Below are 18081 nucleotides of genomic sequence, written 5' to 3'. Positions count from 1 at the left end.
AGATCAAGTGACGAAATCTTCACCCGAGCCTTTGAAATGGTGCAATCTTCTCATGCCGGTTCTCGAATTGAGGATTTCTACTGATCACGAGTCTATGCATGGGGTATTCAATGATGATTCTGAATGGAGACGACGAAGATCGGGTATCAATCTTCTGTTTTTGTTTGGGTTGGAGCAAAAATTTGATTTTTATTCAATTCTAAATCCTTCCCTATGCACATAGGTTCATACTCCTAAGTTCAGAATTATATCGTCTCGGCTAGAAGCCTTGGGTAAAGAAGATTAACACGCTTATCAATCGAAGAAATTCTTGAGGTTGTAATTCCAAATAATATGTTGAAATAGGGGAAATTGTCAAATCAGTCTTAGACCTATTGTACGGATGTCAATACAGTTTTAAACTTTTCAATTTTAGCAATTTAATCTTAAACCTTTTCGTGAAATATCATTGTAATCATTTTGGTCAATTTTCATCGAAAATCATTGATATGACTGATAATGTTTGAACTGTCACGTCAGCGATTTCCTATGAATTTGATTGGAACAACTACATTAGATTTTTGTGCAATGGTTTAGGATTAAATTGGCAAAATTGAAAAGTTTAAGATTGAATTGGCATACGTACATTAGATTTAGGATTGATTAGGTAATTTTCCTGGTGAAACATATGATTAGGAAATGAAAATTTGAGGCTAGAAAGTGCAAGCAATCACAAAATCAATTTGCATGGAGAGGTAGAGAAGTTACCAAGAAACTGGAATTCGCTAATGCATGGGAATTATAAATGGACATATGTTATGCCAGAGCTTATAATGAATAAAAGTAAAGTGCAATCCAAACATTAATTAGAACATTGGTTTTATTTTTTCATGTCATGTATATAAGTAATCTCAAATCCTATCATGAATCACTTGTATTATTTCATTTGAACGTATGGTACGTATATAAGTAAGCCAAAATCTTATATTGTTGGGTGATTTATATTAATTATGTGTATAGTACATTAAAGGTAAATAAAAATTCAATCATCAATTTGGTACGTTTATTTTTTGTTTATAAGGTACATGTGTACACATAACGGAATGCTTTCATCAATTAATTTGGGAAAATTATACAATTAGTCCTAAATCAATTGTACAAATGCAAATTCAGCCCTAAATTTTTTAGTTTTGCCAATTTAGTCTTAAAACAATGACCCTTAATGATATGATTCCAATTTACTTATCTGTAAATATTTTATAAATACGGATAAATAAATTACCTAACTAATGATAGGATTTTAGTTTACTTACATATACTATACATACAAATAATAATACAGAACTAATTAATGATGGGGTTTGAGTTTTCTTTTATACAATGCATGTACTAATAAAACAAATGACCTAATTAATGATAGGATTACACTTTACTTATATACATTACAAGTTATAGTATATATGAACCTATACAAATGACTTGGTATGTAAGTTCACATATCATTCTTTCAATGCCCAGCATTAGCTAAATCCCTTTTCTCCTTTGCTCCTAAACTTGTGTATGCATATCCATGTCACACTTGTTTCCTCTTTCCATCCTCTGATTTTCACATCCTAATGGTGCTTCCATGTATTATTATGGGATGACTTTGGCTTTGGGTGCTCTTCCCGTCACTTTCCTCTTGAGATAGAAGTCGATGAGCTTTGCATCGGTTGGGTCGAAGAGAAAGCTGCGGCAAAGAGCTTCTAAGGTCATCATGAAATCCAAATGTTGTCTTCTGTTGTAATCCCGTGGAAAGTTTCTTTCCAGACCACAATCAAACAACCTGCACGTCATCATGCAAACAACTCGGCTTCGCCAAGACCACCTCAGCATCATTCAAACAATTCAACCCCTCAAAAACCAACTCAGCAACATCAAAGTAAACCGCAACAAAGGTAGCAATACAATTCAACTCGATGGGGATCTCAAAGGAATCACACTCAACAGGTATTGCCCTACATTGTCACATCTATTGTTCGCTGATGATGCTATATTTTTTCTGGATGGGACAGTCAGAGAATGCCAAAATCTGGCAACTATTTTAAATCAGTATTGCTTTGCAACCGGCCAAGCCATTAACCTGAATAAATCCGGAGTTTATTTTAGCAATGGATGCCCACCGATGCTCAAAAGGAATATGGCACATGAGCTAAGAGTTCCGATCATAGAAAAAACAGGGAAATACCTCGGCATTCCATTCGAATGGGGTAAATCGAAGAAGGAGATGTTTGCTTGGATTTTAGCAAGAGTGAATATGAAGTTAGAGGGATGGAAAGAAAAGACTTTGTCAAAAGCAGGTAAAGAAATCTTGATAAAAAGCGTGGTGCAAGCCCTACCTCAATATGCTATGTCAATCTTTAAAATTCCCAACTCTATCTGCAATGCCATTGAAAAAAGAATTGCGTCGTTCTGGTGGAAACAAAATGCCTCAACGAGGGGAATGCACTGGAAGAAATGGGAAGTGCTGAAATCCAGAAAAGATGAAGGGGGTCTCGGTTTTAAAAATTTACAAATTTTCAACAAAGCTATGTTAGGCAAGCAGGCGTGGAGACTATCTCAAACCCCCTCAGCATTATGGAGCAAAATCTTAAAAGGTATCTATTTTCCTGATGGCGATTTTTGGAAAGCCAGAAAAGGGAATCGCCCATCCTGGGGTTGGCAAAGCATTATAATGGGAAGAGAAGCCATAGAATTGGAGGTGAAATGGATGGTAGGCGATGGTAAGTCTATTAAAATTCGTGAGGACAAGTGGCTCACTATCGGTATGATTGGGGTCCAGTGAACAAGGATGATCTAGTAATGGTGGCAGAATTAATCAGTGAAGAAACGAAGGGATGGAATGAATCCAAAATCAAAAATCTCTTTGATGATAGTATTGCTAATGAAATCCTATCTATCTCCATTGGTCCCAGCCTAAAGGAAGATAAATTATTCTGGACAGGGAACAAAACAGGTGCCTACACAGTAAAGAGTGGCTATAACAAGGGGTGTTCCATGATCACAAAATCAGACCTACACAGGGCAACAACATCATTTCAGCCTCCCAGAAGATTATGGACAAAAATATGGAATCATCCGATCCCCCCAACCGAGAATTTTCCTATGGAGTTTATGTCAAGACGCCCTACCAACGAGAGAAAACCTCTTCAAGAGGAAAGTATTAACCCGACCCGTTGTGCCCTCTCAGGCAAGTCATCCGAGACAGTGAACATCTCTTCCCGCTATGCGAATGGACGAAAAATATTTGGTCGACCCGAGAATCAGCCTCAATGTAAGCACCCTCAACATCACTAGAATAGACAAATGGCTTCTGGATTTTTTCGAAGCAAAGAGGGACTCACCCAAAGAAGAATTGTTAGCGGCAGTGCTATGGCTAATATGGAAAAACCGTAATGACAGCATCTTCAGAGCTCGGTCCATCGGAGCTCGGCCCACAGAACCCCTCTCCTTAATCGACGCAGCTCAGGCACAAGTAAGAAGTTTTAGCCGCTGGAACCCGAAGAAGAAAACAATACCCAGCAAATCAAAAGTACCTGTTTACTGGATACCTCCGATTGGAAGCTCCATGAAGTTAAACGTGGACTGCTCATGGGTGGATAGCGACAAAGCAAGTTCAATTGCAGGAATCTTGCGCAACTCAAAGGGGATGGTCGTCGATGGCTTCGCGAAGGATGTCCGAGCTTCAACTCCTCTGCAAGCCGAAGCCCTAGCTTTAGTGCAAGGACTTTTGTTTCTAAAACAGCGAATAGAAACGCACGTGGGTGAAGGACAAGTACAGAAAGTGCAGTGGGAGTGTGAGAGCGACAGTTCATCCTTAGTGGAGATGGTGTTGGGCCGAGAAGAGCCCCCTGGGGCCTTGCGGAATATCTTAATTGAATGCAATGATCTTTTAGCTCAACAAGCTTCAGCGAAATTAAGTCATTGTCCTAGGGAGGCCAACCAAGCAGTAGACTGGGTAGCTAAAGCCCATCGTACAAGAACTCTTCCTCCAAATTGGGTGTCTTCACCCCCCCCCCCCCCCCCAGCTCCTTCGGGATATTTTGTTTTCGGAGACTTGTTCATTTTCATCATATAGACCTCTTTTTTATGAATGAATGAAAGTACCTCTTATGACCACAAAAAAAAAAAAAAACACCAACCTCCATTCGACGCTGTTTACTTTGATGTTGTTGACTTGGTGTCTGAGGGTTGAATCGTTGGAACGTTGCTGAGGTGGTTTTGGCGCGGCTGAGTTGTTTGGATGATGCTGTCCAGTTTTTTGATTGTTGTCTCTGAAGAAATCCTTCGCCGGATCTCAACACAAGACAACCATCGGATTTCGCGGCGACATTAGTTGGGCTGATTGTCTAGTTGCCCTTTCTATTCTTTTTTTTTTTGAATTGTATCAACGAGTGGGTCCCATCGAGACAGATCTGCAAATTCTCTCTAATATTTCAAAATGTTGGGTCTCCCTCTCATTAAGAACGAGGAAGACGCTCTCTCTCTTCTTCTTTTCACAATTCTCTCTCGCCTTTGCTCCCGATCCGCTGCATTCTGCTGCGCGTTGACGCTACCTCTGCCTCCGCCATCGCCTCCAGAGCCACATTGGCAGCTGGAAAATGGCAGCACCAAGTTTCTCACCAGAACTTGCACTGGTAATTCTAAATTGCACGTCAAATGTTTGCGCAATTACCTCTTGCCCTGTTCAGATTTGGATATGGAGTTTTGTTACAAGGGTTTGATGGGTGAAGTTTCTGGTGTTGAGCTAATTGGGCAAACTGTGTGGATGGGCATCTTAGTTTTTATTTGATTTGATTTGGTGTGCGTTAAAAACCCCACATTTCAAGAGAAGTTTGTGTTCACACTGTTGAAGGGCTTAGGGAGTCGAATCTTGTGATGTGGAACAGCCATATCCTCACTTTCGACGAATTCATCGGCAGCGGAAAGTAATTACTTCCTACCTTGAATCCATTTTGCTAACAAAATTGAAGTTGTTTTGGATTTTGGTCCTTGAGTGGCTAGTGTTCTTATCTTAGTTGTGTTTTCATGGCCTCAAGGGTTCTGCTCCATAAGGTTCTTTCTCAAAGCTTCAATAATACGCCCTGGCCACTTCAGACTAAAAACCGAGCAGGTACGATCCATTGAATCCATTCCTCTGTTCTTATGCATGTAGAATTGTGTATCAGGTTCAAAAGCAAAATATAAAAAAAAAAATGTCAAAAGATGGAGTAGATAAGATGAGCTTTGTGTAAGAATAGTGGCGTGATTTCTCCAATTCACTCAGGTTCTTGCAATATAATGTGAGTTATTGGTAGTATTGTTCACACGTTTTGTTTCATAGAACGATATAGGCAACCGATCACTTGGCCTCCCACTTAGGCAGAGGGCATGTGGTATGGTATGACTCGGTACCTAAATAAAAAATGCTGATCTGAGTAACTTCCTCTCCTAGATAAACATAAGGAAGGGGGGCGGGCGGGGTTTCTTCTATCTCATTCTTTCTTCCATACGAGTTGTGATGCGGATGATGGATTTTCTAGCAGATTCTCCTCTCCTCCGCTATTCCTTTATACCTGTACAATAGAGGTGAGCTTGGTCCGGGCAGGCGGTTCCCAACATGAAACCGGGAACCGCCCACTAAGGACCGGTTCCAAGAAATTGGAATCGGGAACCGCCCGTTGGTTCCATGGATCCACCCGAGAACGGTCCGGTCCGGTTCCCAGGTGGGTCCACAGAACTGGTCCCATAAAGTTTCACGCAAATAGAGGTGACCGAGAGTGAAAGAGGAAGGCGATGAACGGCTATAGGCGCTGTTGTGAGTTGATGGGAGTTGAGAGTCGAGCTTCAAATTAGGGATTTTATGATTTTCAATTTTCTAAAAATGTTTTCTTTTTTCTTTTAGTTGAAATTTTTCTTAAAAATTATATATATATATATATATATATATATATATATATATATATATATATTACCGGTCCAGTCCGGATGGGCGGATGGGCGGTTTGCTTCTTCTCCTGCTGCATCTTCTTTTGTTTTTCCATTTCGCGGATACGATTTTGAAGTGTAACAATATCACTCCGACCTTTAGACGCAGCGGGCTGTATCTAGAATATCCTTTTCATTCATCCTAACAAATTTGTCACAGGTGTTTATTTTGTCACATATGTACTAATTTAGGATTTTTCGTGATAAAAAAATTACTTTTGGGTAAATTTGTCATAGGTATATCAGTTTGAGGAATTTCGTGGTAAAAAAATTAGTTTTGAGTAAATTTATCACAGATGTACTAGTTTGAGGTTTTTCGTAGTATTAACCCTTTTCCTTAAGATAAAATGGTTTTTTTATAGTTTGGTTCTTAACTTGAACAAACGTTGTTCAACTTCAAAACACAGCTGAACTTGATTTTGTTTTTGGCTTTTTCCAAGTGCAAGGTGCGCCGGGCTTTGAAATAAAATGAAATGATGGACAAATTTAACTGTGAGGAGTAAAATTCTTGGAAGTTAAAGTCCACAGGAAAAGTGAACTTTGAGGGAATGTATATGCTACGAAAGTAAATTAAACAAACTTACGGTGAAATTGCATCTTTTGGTCTCTATCGCTTCCTCTCGCATGCCCCGACAGCTCTCTCTCTCTCTTTTCCTTATTTTCTTTTCACATGCTCCTCGACAATTGCCTCCTCTGTTCTTCTTTTTCTCCCTTTTTTTTTTGCCGAGCACTACCCTTTTCTTCTCTTCTTTTTATTAAAGTTTTCTCTCTTTTGCCGACCATAACCCTCTCTCTGTATTTCTCTTTCTTGGCCGTGGAGAAAAGCTCCATCCTTTTCATTTTCGAGCTATCTTTAGCGATGATTTTTTTTTTTTGGTCAGAAATATAAACTGCTCATTAATAACTTGTAAATAAAGAACCCACAGGCGGAGTCTCAAAACAGAGCAAATCTCTAAGGGCCTACGGAGAGCGGGTCAACCAATTTTCGGTGAGTGCCTTTTTTCTGTGGGTCTTAGCTACCCAGTCAGCTACACTATTTTTAGCCCTATTACAAAAAATAAGCTTAATGTTAGAAAAGCTGGAAACCAGGTCACGGGCTTCACTTATCAGTACGTGCTGTTCCCACGACAGTTTTTCTACAGAATTGACACTTCTCACTAAACCTAGACAATCAGACTCCAGAATAAGTCTTTCCCCTGCACGTGGAGAGAGGAATTTCAGCGTTTCCACTAGGGGTGTGCAACCGGACCGGGTTTACCCGGAAACCGGACCGGCCCACCCGAAAAACAGGTCCGGGTACCGGTTCTTGTTAGAACCGGTTCGGGAACCGGTTCCATTTTTTTGGAACCGGTTAGAACCGGTCCGATTTCCGGTTTTAAGTAAAAACTGAACCGGACCGGTTTTAGAACCGGTTTTAAGATAATGTAAAAAAAAAAAAAACCTAAATGAAGATCACGTTGCCCTCCCTCTCTTCTCTCTTCGCCACTCCCCGGTATCACTTCTCTCTTCGCCGCTCGCCGCTCGCCGCTCCCCTGTATCACTTCTCTCTTCGCCGCTCCCCTGTATCACTTCTCTCTTCGCCGCTCTGTCACTTCTCTCTTCGCCGCTCCTCTGTCTCAGTTCTCTCTTCGCCGCAAGATCACGTTCGCTTCCCCCGTCCGGCTCTCACCGATCCGTGAGTCCTCCGTTCCCTTATTCTCTCTTCTTCGTCTTTGTTGCAAGGTCAGATGGTTTCGAGCTCGAGCTCCGAATCTGTTCTCGTGTTGGGGAAATGTTCGAGTTCGAGTTTGAGGTTTTGCGTTCGAGTTCGAGTTTTTCTGTTGACATGTAATTATGAGTATCTTATTTACCCAGAATCGTCAATTTCAAGTTCAAGGATTTTGAAGCCGCTGTTGCGGACTTATCCGCCCGTGTTAAGCTCGGTAAGGAGAACAAATTTGCATATACATATTTGGTTTGTCCTATTTTTGAAATATCCGTATTATTTGATTCTGGGTATGTTGAAATCTGCCAGAGTTACAGAGGTTACATTGTTGAGATATTTGACATATTGTTGCGTAGGGTTTGGCATTGTGTTCAGTTGGTGACTATCAAAGGGCTGAAGAAGCACATTTAAAAGCTATCCACTTTGATCGAAACTTCCTTGAAGCATTGTCTCATCTCGACACGGTTCCATCATGATCGACTTTGTTAATTTTCAGACATGATGATATTTTTTTGTTGCCACCGCAAACATTTTTTCTTGGCAAAGTGTGACCGTAGTTTAGTCTCAATGAGACTCGATTCCTGGCTAAAGGCTAATTTTGTGAGCGAACTAAAACATATGTTAATGGCTAATGTGAACTTATATCTTCTCTTAATTTGCACTTAGGAGTCTGTACACAGAAAGTGTTGTCTATGTTGCTTTGTTAAGCTTATTATTTAATAGAGATGAGACTTGCATATATACATTAGTTTAATTCATAACTTTGAGAAGGATGGATCCTCTTTATCTACTCAAATTGTGGGAACAAAAGAAAAGAACTCGTGCCTGTTAGCATGCAGATCGCTAACATTTTATGCTTGCTAGTTGGTGCTTGTAATTTATGAATAGGAAGGGAATAATTCGTCACATATCAGTTTAGCATCGTAGACAAGAACAGTGATATTTGATCCTAGAATCTTGTCATTGTTGTATAATTTGTTTTCAGTAGAATCCACGACATTGTTGTATAATTTGATTTTAGTTGATGGATCAAGACAAAGAAATATCAATTGAAGTGGATGGATATAATGAAATGAGTCCGCTCATGAAATTGCCATTCCAAGGAGCTGCTGAAGTGGACTCTACGACCGTGAGTGCGACAAACAAGGTGGGTGTATCTAACTCCCGTCCTCCTCTTGGTAAAAAGCAAGCTAATCAATCGGACGCCTGGGATAATTTTTCGAGAATTATAGATGAGAAAACACAAAAAACAACTAGAGTAAAGTGCATTCACTGTGGGACTGAGTATAATTATTCTGTTGATCATGGAACGTCTACTATGCGGAAGCACTTGACAAAGTGCAAAAAGTATCCACATGCAGATAAGAAGCAAATGTTGTTTGCACCACATAACAAAGATGTGGTTGGCGAGGCAGGGGAAAATACTAGTGGTGGTAGTGTCTTAACAACGTGGAAGTTTGATCAAGAACGTTCTAGGCACATGCTTGCTCGGATGATTATTATTGATGAACAACCTTTTTCCACGGTTGAGCGTGTCGGTTTTCGTGATTTTGTCACTGAATTACAGCCTCTTTTCCAACATTTATCACGATTTACGGTGGCTAGAGATTGTATGAAGTTGTATCTGAGTGAAAAAACTTGTTTGAAAGCTTACTTTGGTAAGCTTAATTCTAGGATTGCACTTACAACTGATATGTGGAGTTCCATCCAAAACTTGAACTATTTATGTCTCACTGTACATTTTATTGATGAAAACTGGAAGTTGCATAAAAGAATCATCAATTTTGTGGTGATGCATAGTCACAAGGGTAGGGAGATTGGGAAAATGGTGGAGAAGTGCATTTACGAGTGGGGAATAGAAAATAAGGTGTCCACAATAACCGTAGATAATGCTAGTTCCAATGATGTGGCCATTGATTATTTGAAGGAAAAATTTTCAAGGGAAAGGCTTTTGATCTTGAATGGTGATGTTTTACATATGAGGTGCACAGCTCATATATTAAACTTGATTGTCCGAGATGGATTGAATGAGGTGCGTGATTCTATTGCACGTATCCGAAATGTAGTTAAGTATGTGAGGAGTTCTCCAATGAGAGCCAAAACATTTCAATCTTGTATTGAGAATGGGAGAATCACATACAAGGGTTCAGTTTGTCTTGATGTTACCACTAGATGGAATTCCACTTATCTGATGTTAGACACCGCCATAAAGTTCAGGAAAGCTTTTGAAAGGATGGAAGAAGATGATTCATCTTTCTTAAGGGAGATTGACAATGATCCTCCTCGAAATGAAGATTGGGAAAATGCCATCATTCTTTCTAAATTTCTGAAACAGTTTTATAATGCCACCAAACGGATGTCGGGGAGTTCATATGTTACTTCAAATGATTACTTTGAGGGTATAGCATTTTTGTATAAATATTTGAATCAAGCGGCGAATTTTTTGGACCCTAAGCTTCAAGCTATGGGTTTAAAAATGAAGGAGAAGTTTGACAAATATTATGGGAGTTTGGATAAAATAAACATGATGGTGTTGATTGCGGTTGCGTTGGATCCCACAAAAAAGTTAAATTATGTGAAGTTCTGTTACGGACAAATTTATGATGATGAAGCAAAAATTGATGAGATGCATGATAAGGTGAAGCTGGCCTTGGAGCGTTTGTATAAATTTTATGAGCAATCCCTTGTTGGTTCTAGTAAACAAAATTTTGGTGCTTCAAGTGTGAGTACTAGTAGTAGTGGTTCCAATGTCAATACTGAGAGCAATGAAGGTGACAATGAGGATGACATCCATGCTTGGCGACAAAGCTTTCTTCACGCGAAGAAAACAGTGCTTGATGAAAACAAATCTGAGCTTGATCGGTATCTTGAAGCCGAAAGTGAAGATGTCATTAATCTTGACCTTTTGATGTAGTGGAAGAGTACTGGGTCAAAGTATAAAATCTTATCTTTGATGGCTCGGGATGTTTTGTCAATTCCTGTGACTACCGTTGCTTCAGAGTCGACTTTTAGTACATCGGGACGTGTGCTTGACGGCTTTCGAAGTTCTTTGACTCCTAGAGTGGTGGAAGGTTTGATTTGCACTCAAGATTGGTTGAGAGCCGTTCGCGTGCCAATTAATGTTGAAGAGTGCATTGAGAATGCGGAAAAGTTTGAGTCAGGTAAGTCGTTTAAATTTCTTTCTATTTTGTAATTCATTCACATATTATCTATTGAGTGAATACTTTATTTAATCTCTTTTTTTGGTTTTTAGATTTGGATTGTCTTACTGAGGACATTATCATTGGTAAATAGACTTCCTTTTGTGGAAACTCCGATTTTGTGGTGAGTAAATAGACTTCCTTTTGAAAACGTTCATTTCTTTTGATACTGTCAATATTGATGTTCTGCTTTCTGTATTTATATAGGGCATATTAGGAACATGGCTATCAAACCTGTGACTTTGATCTCTTCTTTTCTTTGCTTATTTATCCTGTGTGCCGTGTGGCACAGATGGTTCTTGTTTCTTGGGAAGTGTGGATTATTGATGATGACTTTTTCTTCTGTAGGTGGATTGCGGGCCATTTTGATAGATCAAAATAAGTTGGTAGTAGCAGTTGGGGGAGTCACAGCTCTTGCAGCAGGGATCTATACGACAAGGTGTGTAAAGAATATCTCCTTGGCCTTTTCTCATCTTGATTTTAGGGTATGGTCATTACTTCTGTTCTTGGCTGGACCATGAGGTTTCTTTCCATTGGTAACACGGCTGGATTCAGGCCACCTCCAAAAGGTCAGTGTATATATTTAGATATATGTCCTGGTGTTAGTCCCATTTTAGTCAAAAAGAAAAAGACAGCAAACCTATAACTCTCCCTCAATTGGGCAATCACCAAGATCCCAAATCCTAATCACTACCTTGTATATTCATTACTTTTCAGTTGGAGCTTTTTGACCTCTCGTAAGGCAGGGAAGGATGCTGGAGCTTTTTGGCATGGGACAATTGTTTATTAGATTCTGATGTGTGGATCTGAGCCTCGGATTTTGGAAACAGAATGAGGAGCTTTCGTCATGGCGCAAAATAAAGAGCTAAACATGTTGAATGATTCCTAGAAATGTGACTCCTAAAGATTTATGCGATTGGACTATATCTTGCCACATAGTGCTTTTGGATTGTAATTTTCATGGATTGTAATTTCAATTGCCCATTTTAGGGATTGTTACTTTTGGCAGATAGTGATTTTATTATTCATCTTTTATTTTGAATCGTTTCATTACTACATAAATTATTTTGCTAGAAAAAAATGGGGAAACCGAAAAAGGAAAAAAAAAAAAAAGCAACAGGTTAACTTAGGTAGACTTCGAAACCCAGGACCCAGGAAAAAAACGGGGTCGGTTCCAAAACAGGGTCCAAGGAAAACGGGATCGGTTTCAGGTTCCAAAAATTAGGAACCGGTTATAACAGGGTTGGTTTCAGGTTCCAGATCTGGACCCAACCCACCCTGGAACCGATCACCCCTAGTTTCCACCATAGCTTCGCTTTCTGCTTTTTCTATGCCCAGATTTTCTTGTTTTCTTTTGGCTGTGAATTCCGGTCCCTGAATTCTGTTCCCACTCGCGACTCCCACGCTCTCCACCCACACGCGCTGGTCTCCAAATTAGGCGGGAAGACGGAAGAGCTCGAACCCTAGAATTCTATTTCATCCTCAATTTCAACTGCAATTTGATCTCTCTCTCTCCGAAAATGGGCATCAAGGCAGTTCCACCTCCCTCTTCTTCAATCCGATCATTTCCATATGATTGTTAATTGAATCGTCCGTTGATTTCGATAGGGACTGACGAAGCTACTGGCGGACAATGCCCCGAAGGCGATGAGGGAGCAAAAGCTGGAGAGCTACTCCGGCCGGAGGATCGCCGTCGATGCCAGCATGAGCATCTATCAGTTCCTCGTTAAGTGCTTTTCTTTTTATGGATTGATGCCTGTGATTGATTGCGCGTTTCGGTGTCAGTTGGGATTTGGATTTTGACTGTTGGTGGTTTTTTTTGGGTCTTTGATTGGTGGATCAGGTTGTGGTTGGGAGGAAGGGGACTCAGATGCTCACCAATGAGGCTGGTCAAGTCATCAGGTACTGCTACTGGCATCGCAATACTTCGTGGAAATGAAAATCCACTTTGCTCAAGTTTCTGTTTTGATGCTTCAGATGTTATTGCTTGGACTCGGTTTTATGTATGTGATCTTTATGCTTGGGAAGTGTTGACTTTGAGCTGCTTGTTGATTTGTCTTCTCGTGTAGTCATCTGCAAGGCATGCTTTACCGGACGATTAGGCTGTTGGAAGCGGGGATACAGCCAGTGTAAGTCTTTTTCTTTACCTCCTCTGTTTTCATTGGGATAGAGTGCTAAGAAGAATGAAGCTCATCTTTCTCTGAATTATGCTTTGCTGTTGTTACGACAGCTACGTATTTGATGGTCAACCTCCTGATTTGAAGAAGCAAGAGCTTGCAAAACGGTACTTCATTATTATGTAGCCTTCTATTCTCTCGTTTTTTTAAAGTATCTATGAATACGTTTAGTTACCTTTAATGAGTCTCTTAGCAGTTTTTTGAAGAGGGCAGATGCCTCTGAGGAGTTGGCATTAGCCATTGCGGTATACGTGCATCTCTCTCTCTCTCTCTCTCTCTCTCTCTCTCTCTCTCTCTCTCTCTCTCTCTCTCTCTCTCTCTCACGCATAGAGTACAAAAAGGCTTAGTGAACTCTGTATTTATTGCCTGCAGTCTCAGAACAAGCAAGACATAGAGAAATTCAGTAAAAGAACTGTGAAGGTTTGTCTTTGTTTGGATCACTTCCTTACAGTGCGATCTTTTTGTCCTGTTCGATGTGAAGTTTGATTTTTTCTTTGTTTTCCAGAAAAACCTATGTACGTAGCTAACTGGGTGTGTGTGGACTTGTGGTACATGGCTTTGATACCCTTGCAGGTGACACAACAGCACAATGAAGATTGCAAAAGACTACTAAGACTTATGGGTGTCCCACTAGTTGAGGTTACTATTCTGTCTTAAAAGTTTGTTCTTTTTTTTATTTCTAACAAAAAGGTTAGATATCAAATTCAGTTTTAGTATGTTAGGCTCCTTCAGAAGCAGAGGCACAATGTGCTGCACTTTGCAAAGCTGGAAAGGCAAGTATCTTCCTGTTTGATCGTCTTCTGATTTAGGATACTTCATTGTTTCCCATGATAACCAATCGTTTAACTCTATGTAAATTGCCATCTTGTTTCCATGATTTAATTTCGTTGTTCACTGAACTTATGCTTGTTCATTTGTCTAATGTCTTCTTCGGCATAGTCACTTGTTTCCTCGAAAGAAGTTTTTACGGGATCCGCTGAACTTATGCTTTTTCACTTGTCTAATGTCTTCTTCTGCGTAGTCATTTACATTTGGTACGTTCTTTACTAAATCATCTTTGTCCAAGGAATTTTCGCTGACTTTGAATTCCTATCATTGCTTAATTGTTGTGCGGTAACCAGAATTCATCTATCATGAATGGTGTTTTAGATGTAATTTTTGTTTTTCAGGTTTATGCAGTTGCTTCTGAAGATATGGATTCCCTTACTTTTGGAGCTCCTAGATTTCTTCGCCATTTTATGGATCCCAGCTCAAGAAAAGTTCCAGTCATGGAATTTGAAATTTCCAGGGTACTGAGAAAAGTTTATTCATTGCGATTGCTTAAATTTTTTTTTTCACTTTCATGACTTTTAGATCTTGGAGGAGATGAATCTGGATATGGATCAATTCATTGACCTTTGCATTCTCTCTGGATGTGACTATTGTGAAAGCATTCGAGGTAGACGTGATATTATTGCAGTGCTCTGTTAACTGTTTTATGCTATCGTATATCATTCTGCCCTCTCATATGTTTTAGATTGATGATTTCAGTGGCTTTACTTTGGAATGAATTTATCAGGTATTGGAGGGCTGACTGCTCTTAAGCTCATCCGTCAACATGGTTCCATAGAAAACATACTAGAGAACATAAACAAGCAAAGGTGCTTCTTATTCTCTTATCTTGTCCCCCGACTTGCAAGCAAAATAAGGCAGCATAGTTTCTCACTGTAATTGTCTTGGCTGCTGATTCCTTCACTTAAAAGAATTATCTCTCAAACTCAGCTGGAGCGGAAATATTTGATCAACACTTTGAAACTGAAAGATCATTTGCCACCAATAGATTTGGGCTGGCAATCAGTGCATCAACCATGCTACTTCATGTGTTGATTTACTATAATACTTTTATCTATTATGATTTCTGCTTTGTCTATTCTTTCACTCTCACTTGAACAAAATTCGTTTCTCTATCCTTAAGACCCGGAGGTTCTTTGCATTACTTGGAAGTCTTTATTCAGTTCAGTTATCCTTCTTAAGGAAATGTTTGCTTGTTTTTTGAATAGGTATCAGATACCCGATAATTGGCCCTATGGCGAAGCTCGACTGCTTTTTAAGGAACCAATAGTTTCTACGGAAGAACAACCTGAGATAAAATGGACTGCTCCAAATGACGAAGTGGGCCATTTTCATGTTGGGATTTACTTGCAACATTTCACTTTTGAATTCTTGACTCATTTCCTAATTGATTGTTCTTTCCCTTTCAAGGGCTTAATGTCCTTTCTAGTGAATGAGAATGGGTTCAACATTGACAGAGTGACAAAGGTATGGCTTCTATCTTCAGTAATGTGTTGGTCAGTTGCCTACTCGAGGAAGTTGCTTCTTTTCCTCTGGAGGAGAGAGCATACATGTTTCAATGTTGTTTTACCATGTGCAGCAGACGATAGAGAATATTAAGGCAGCTAAGGATGAGTCATCACAAGGCCGGTAACTAAAGCGTGAATAAATGAAAGTGACTTCCAAAATGCACTTTCTTTCATCCGATGATTCCTCATTTATTTTCTACAGATTAGAATCCTTCTTTAAGCCAGCTAAGAATCTATCTATACCTGCTAAGAGGAAGGTATGTCATCTTGATATATTTGAGTACTGAGCACCTAGAATTTACCTTCTTTTAATGTATGTGAAGGTGTAATGTCACACATTGCTCTAGCAAAGAGATGTCTTCAGATGCAACTTTTGATGGATGAATAGTACTCCCTTTAACTCACTTCATAAGCCATTGATTGCCCTAGCGATGCACAAATTTTTAGATCTTTGTGATCATTTTTAAACTGTTGGTGGTAGTGTTGTAAATCAACGGTAGTGTGTTGCCATGCCCCTGCTGCTTATGCCCGATTAGTCTCATATAACTTTACAGATGTGCTAATGGTGTTGCATCATCCTATTCATGAAATCAATTAGATAAACAAAAGCACCAGCCTGCTTATACGGATCTGTTAAGAATTTCGGCCTGATTAACAACCATAATTGCAATGGATGACAGGAAAGCAAATGCACACTTAAATCCCCCAATCTGGCGTTCAAGCCTAAGACATGCTCTACACAAGTCTCTGTAAATCTCCAGCACAGGTTCCTTGACAACTTTAAAATGCCAACCATGGTCCTGGGTTTGAGGAACTTCAAACAGCCGTTGAGAGTTGTCTGCCTCCCGACATGGAGCTAAATGATGGTGGATGTAGGAACCCTATTTATTGAGCAAGTCCTGACTTGTAGATGCTGTTTTTGCCCATTGTTGGAAGCAAGTTGATGCTTTCCTTTCCTAAAAAACGGGTCATGTCTTATGGTATTGCAATTTTGGAAGAGATTTGTATAAATTTTTATTAGATGGATGAAGTTTTCTCTCTATGTTAGAATGAGATTGGTACTTCTTGTCGGGCAAATTGCATTTTAGTGTTCATTTTACGATACGTATATGTCACTTATACAATGTGTATATTATTGTCATCCATGCAACAGGAAACCCCTGAATATATTGCCAAAGCAGCAACTAACAAGAGTTCCAGGCTGGTGGTGGTAAGAAATAGTTTAGTTGGCACATAACAGATCATGGAACAGCAAAACCATCGACATCTATGTCAGGTACTTGTGAGTTTCCCAATGGCGATTCTTTACAATTCTTGATTTCGATTTCTCTCTTAAATCTCCCCGCTTGGAATTGTGATATATGCGTCGTTATGTTTCTTGCCTTATCCAGGAGGTTTGCATGCAAATTACGAGTGGAAACTTGATGTCAGTTTGTAGTCTCATGCAGTCTTTGCTGGATACCATCATATCATGGAAGGTTTATGGGTGCTGAATGCTGATTTAACTTTCATTCATGACTACTTGTTTATCTTGTTGGACTACTATCGTGTGTTTCATGTGTAAGTTTCTCAGTGCGCATACATTTGATGGGTTGACTGATAACTCGGAAGATGGAGATACGAAACTACACCAGCTTGATATCGAATAGTTAGTAGATGACTTCGATTTGTTGCCACTTATGTTACTAACAAATCATATCAAAACTCCAATTACAAATTTAACTTGTTTATTGTCTCTTACATCGAGTCATATCCAAATTAACAAATTACATAACATAATTTAGGAGGATTATTTCGAAGCACCATAAGAACATTATCATGTTAGGAACTGAAAATTGGATGCTAGAAAGAGCCAGCAATCATAAAATAAATTTGCATGGAGAAGCAGAGGAGTTACCAAGAAACTGGAATTAGCTAATGCATGCAAAATTTAAATGGACATTTAGTATACTATAGCTTATAATGTATATAAGTAAATTGTAATATGATCTTTAATCAGATCATATATTTTATTTATTTGTGTAGTATAAATCCTATCATCTGTTGGGTCATTTACCTATGTGTATAGTACATTAAGGTAAATGAAAATTCAACCATTGATTTGGTCCACCTATATTTGTTGATAGAGTATATGCCACAGTGAAAATGGTTAACTCACACGGTAGGTGTAAGAGCCCAGTTACATTGTGCATATTTTGCAAATGATCAAGTCCTAACTGCTTTATCTTTAGGTCACATGTAAATCAAAATCTATATGGAGTTCATTTGCCGTCTCAGTTTCTGCCTGAATTGATCTCTCATCACATTGTATGTCATAATCTTACATTTTTAAGCAGAAGCTAAAGGTAACTGCCAAGAGGAGTATTGGCCGATCCTCAAACAGCCTAACCAATCTTTGCCTCAACATTCTTCGATACAAACCCTGAACCCATGGGGTCCAACTACTAGAAGCCATTCTTGTTGCCATTTTCTTTGCTAAAGCTGCATCATCCACCAAGTAAGGTACTATATATTTTTGCATGTCAGCGAGAGAGATCTGGAGATGGTTCCTAGAGACATTGATGAATTGACTTTCCCAGCTTCATCCAAGGTCTTCAATCCAATCCAATCCTTAGTGTAAAGCTCGGTCTGCAGGAAATGCATCGATTAGATACAGTTCTATTTTATTTTTCAAT

General features: G+C 39.4%; 2 protein-coding genes and 1 long non-coding RNA gene across 4 annotated transcripts in view; 2 read left to right on the top strand and 1 right to left on the bottom strand.

The window, feature by feature from the left end:
• The window catches only part of LOC115668989 (disease resistance protein RPV1-like), a 92473-nt gene that overhangs the window by 42106 nt on the left and 32286 nt on the right, over positions 1 to 18081 (bottom strand). The gene's annotated exons all lie outside the window — the stretch shown is intronic.
• Positions 12235 to 15487, top strand: LOC130137578 (flap endonuclease 1-like). The gene is made up of 12 exons (XM_056309183.1): positions 12235 to 12792; positions 12960 to 13174; positions 13264 to 13312; positions 13440 to 13487; positions 13641 to 13706; positions 13790 to 13840; positions 14237 to 14356; positions 14421 to 14505; positions 14626 to 14707; positions 15107 to 15218; positions 15309 to 15442; positions 15478 to 15487. The coding sequence occupies exons 2-12, from the start codon at positions 13098 to 13100 to the stop codon at positions 15485 to 15487; spliced, it is 834 nt and encodes a 277-aa protein (XP_056165158.1). The 5' UTR covers positions 12235 to 12792; positions 12960 to 13097.
• Positions 15490 to 17661, top strand: LOC130137635 (uncharacterized). Of its 2 annotated transcripts, none has more exons than XR_008815998.1 (3): positions 15490 to 16278; positions 16560 to 16682; positions 16798 to 17661. It is a non-coding gene; the product is annotated as an uncharacterized LOC130137635 (long non-coding RNA). The 2 variants fall into 2 exon arrangements; XR_008815999.1 differs by having other exon boundaries at positions 16560 to 16688.

The sequence above is a fragment of the Syzygium oleosum genome, unplaced genomic scaffold (assembly GCF_021117445.2).
Source record: "Syzygium oleosum isolate NSW1041296 unplaced genomic scaffold, Sole_v2.1 Sole_v2.03, whole genome shotgun sequence".
NCBI classification, from domain to species: domain Eukaryota; kingdom Viridiplantae; phylum Streptophyta; class Magnoliopsida; order Myrtales; family Myrtaceae; genus Syzygium; species Syzygium oleosum.
This window is presented reverse-complemented; position numbering and strand designations above follow the sequence as displayed.